Source organism: Nematolebias whitei, chromosome 17 (genome assembly GCF_014905685.2).
Source record: "Nematolebias whitei isolate Nwh7 chromosome 17, NemWhi1, whole genome shotgun sequence".
Lineage (NCBI taxonomy): Eukaryota > Metazoa > Chordata > Actinopteri > Cyprinodontiformes > Rivulidae > Nematolebias > Nematolebias whitei.
In genome coordinates, this window is record NC_056514.1 from 41783020 (window position 1) to 41784220 (window position 1201).

Genomic DNA, 1201 nt, shown 5'->3' on the forward strand with positions numbered 1-1201 from the left:
ATCAGGTCTTTGGTGAGTGGATCAGGTCTTTGTTTGTTAGATCAGATTTTTGTTTGGTAGATCAGGTCTTTGTTTGTTAGATCAGGTCTTTGGTGAGTGGATCAGGTCTTTGTTTGGTAGATCAGGTCTTTGGTGAGTGGATCAGGTCTTTGTTTGGTAGATCAGGTCTTTGTTTGGTAGATCAGGTCTTTGGTGAGTTGATCAGGTCTTTGTTTGGTAGATCAGGTCTTTGGTGAGTGGATCAGGTCTTTGTTTGGTAGATCAGGTCTTTGGTGAGTGGATCAGGTCTTTGTTTGTTAGATCAGATCTTTGTTTGGTAGATCAGGTCTTTGGTGAGTGGATCAGGTCTTTGTTTGGTAGATCAGGTCTTTGGTGAGTGGATCACGTTTGCAGACTCATTCCTGGTGGTTCTGCTCAGAAGTACAGTGTGGGGTCACTGCGATCACACATCTGGATGTGGACATGTGAAGTGATTCCTGGGTAGACCGTTTGCATGGGCAGCATGGTTCCGATCTGTTCTCCCTTCTTGACAGACCCAGAGGTCTTGTATGGTCTAACGTAGAACAGCTTAAAGCAGAGACCTGCAGGAGGTGAGACATAACCTGTTAGAGACTGGAACATAAGCAGGATGGATCAGCTGAGCAGAGATAGACCCATGGACCGACCCTGTCCACTCAGGTTGATGCCCTCGTTGATGGCCTCCTTGCTCTGGTCTCTGTAGACCGTCAGTTTTCCGTTCAGAGTCACATCAAATGGAGCCAGGACCGTAGATCCATCACTACAGATGATGTCCAGACCCTTATGGACCCTGGTATCTCTGAAACCATCAGACATGGACCACACGTTCAGGTTCCACTCAGCTGATCTGCAGAACAAGAGAACCGTGTCTCACCGAGTGGCTCCGTAGTGTCCCTGTCCCCAGCTGTCCGACGTCCGTCGTCTGTTGGTCGGGTTTCCACTGCAGAGCGGCCCGAAGCGCACGGCCGCGCTCACACACAGAACCGCTGGACACACACACGGTAACACACACATTAACACACACATTAACACACACATTAACACACACACACATTAACACACACACATTAACACACGGTAACACACACATTAACACACACACATTAACACACACACACATTAACACACACACATTAACACACGGTAACACACACATTAACACACACACACACACATTAACACA

The 1201-nt window shown here is 47.7% G+C and overlaps 1 protein-coding gene across 1 annotated transcript; it reads right to left on the reverse strand.

Annotated features, from left to right (window-relative positions):
• Positions 1-16: 16 nt before the first annotated feature.
• lect2.1 (leukocyte cell derived chemotaxin 2, tandem duplicate 1) lies at positions 17-1004 on the reverse strand (the record flags this gene model as incomplete). The annotated part of the gene is given in 3 exon segments (XM_037691302.1): positions 17-581; positions 666-817; positions 893-1004. Coding segments are annotated over 3 exon segments (431 nt in total), but the record flags the coding sequence as incomplete, so codon positions are not given.
• Between the last annotated feature and the right edge of the window lie 197 nt (positions 1005-1201).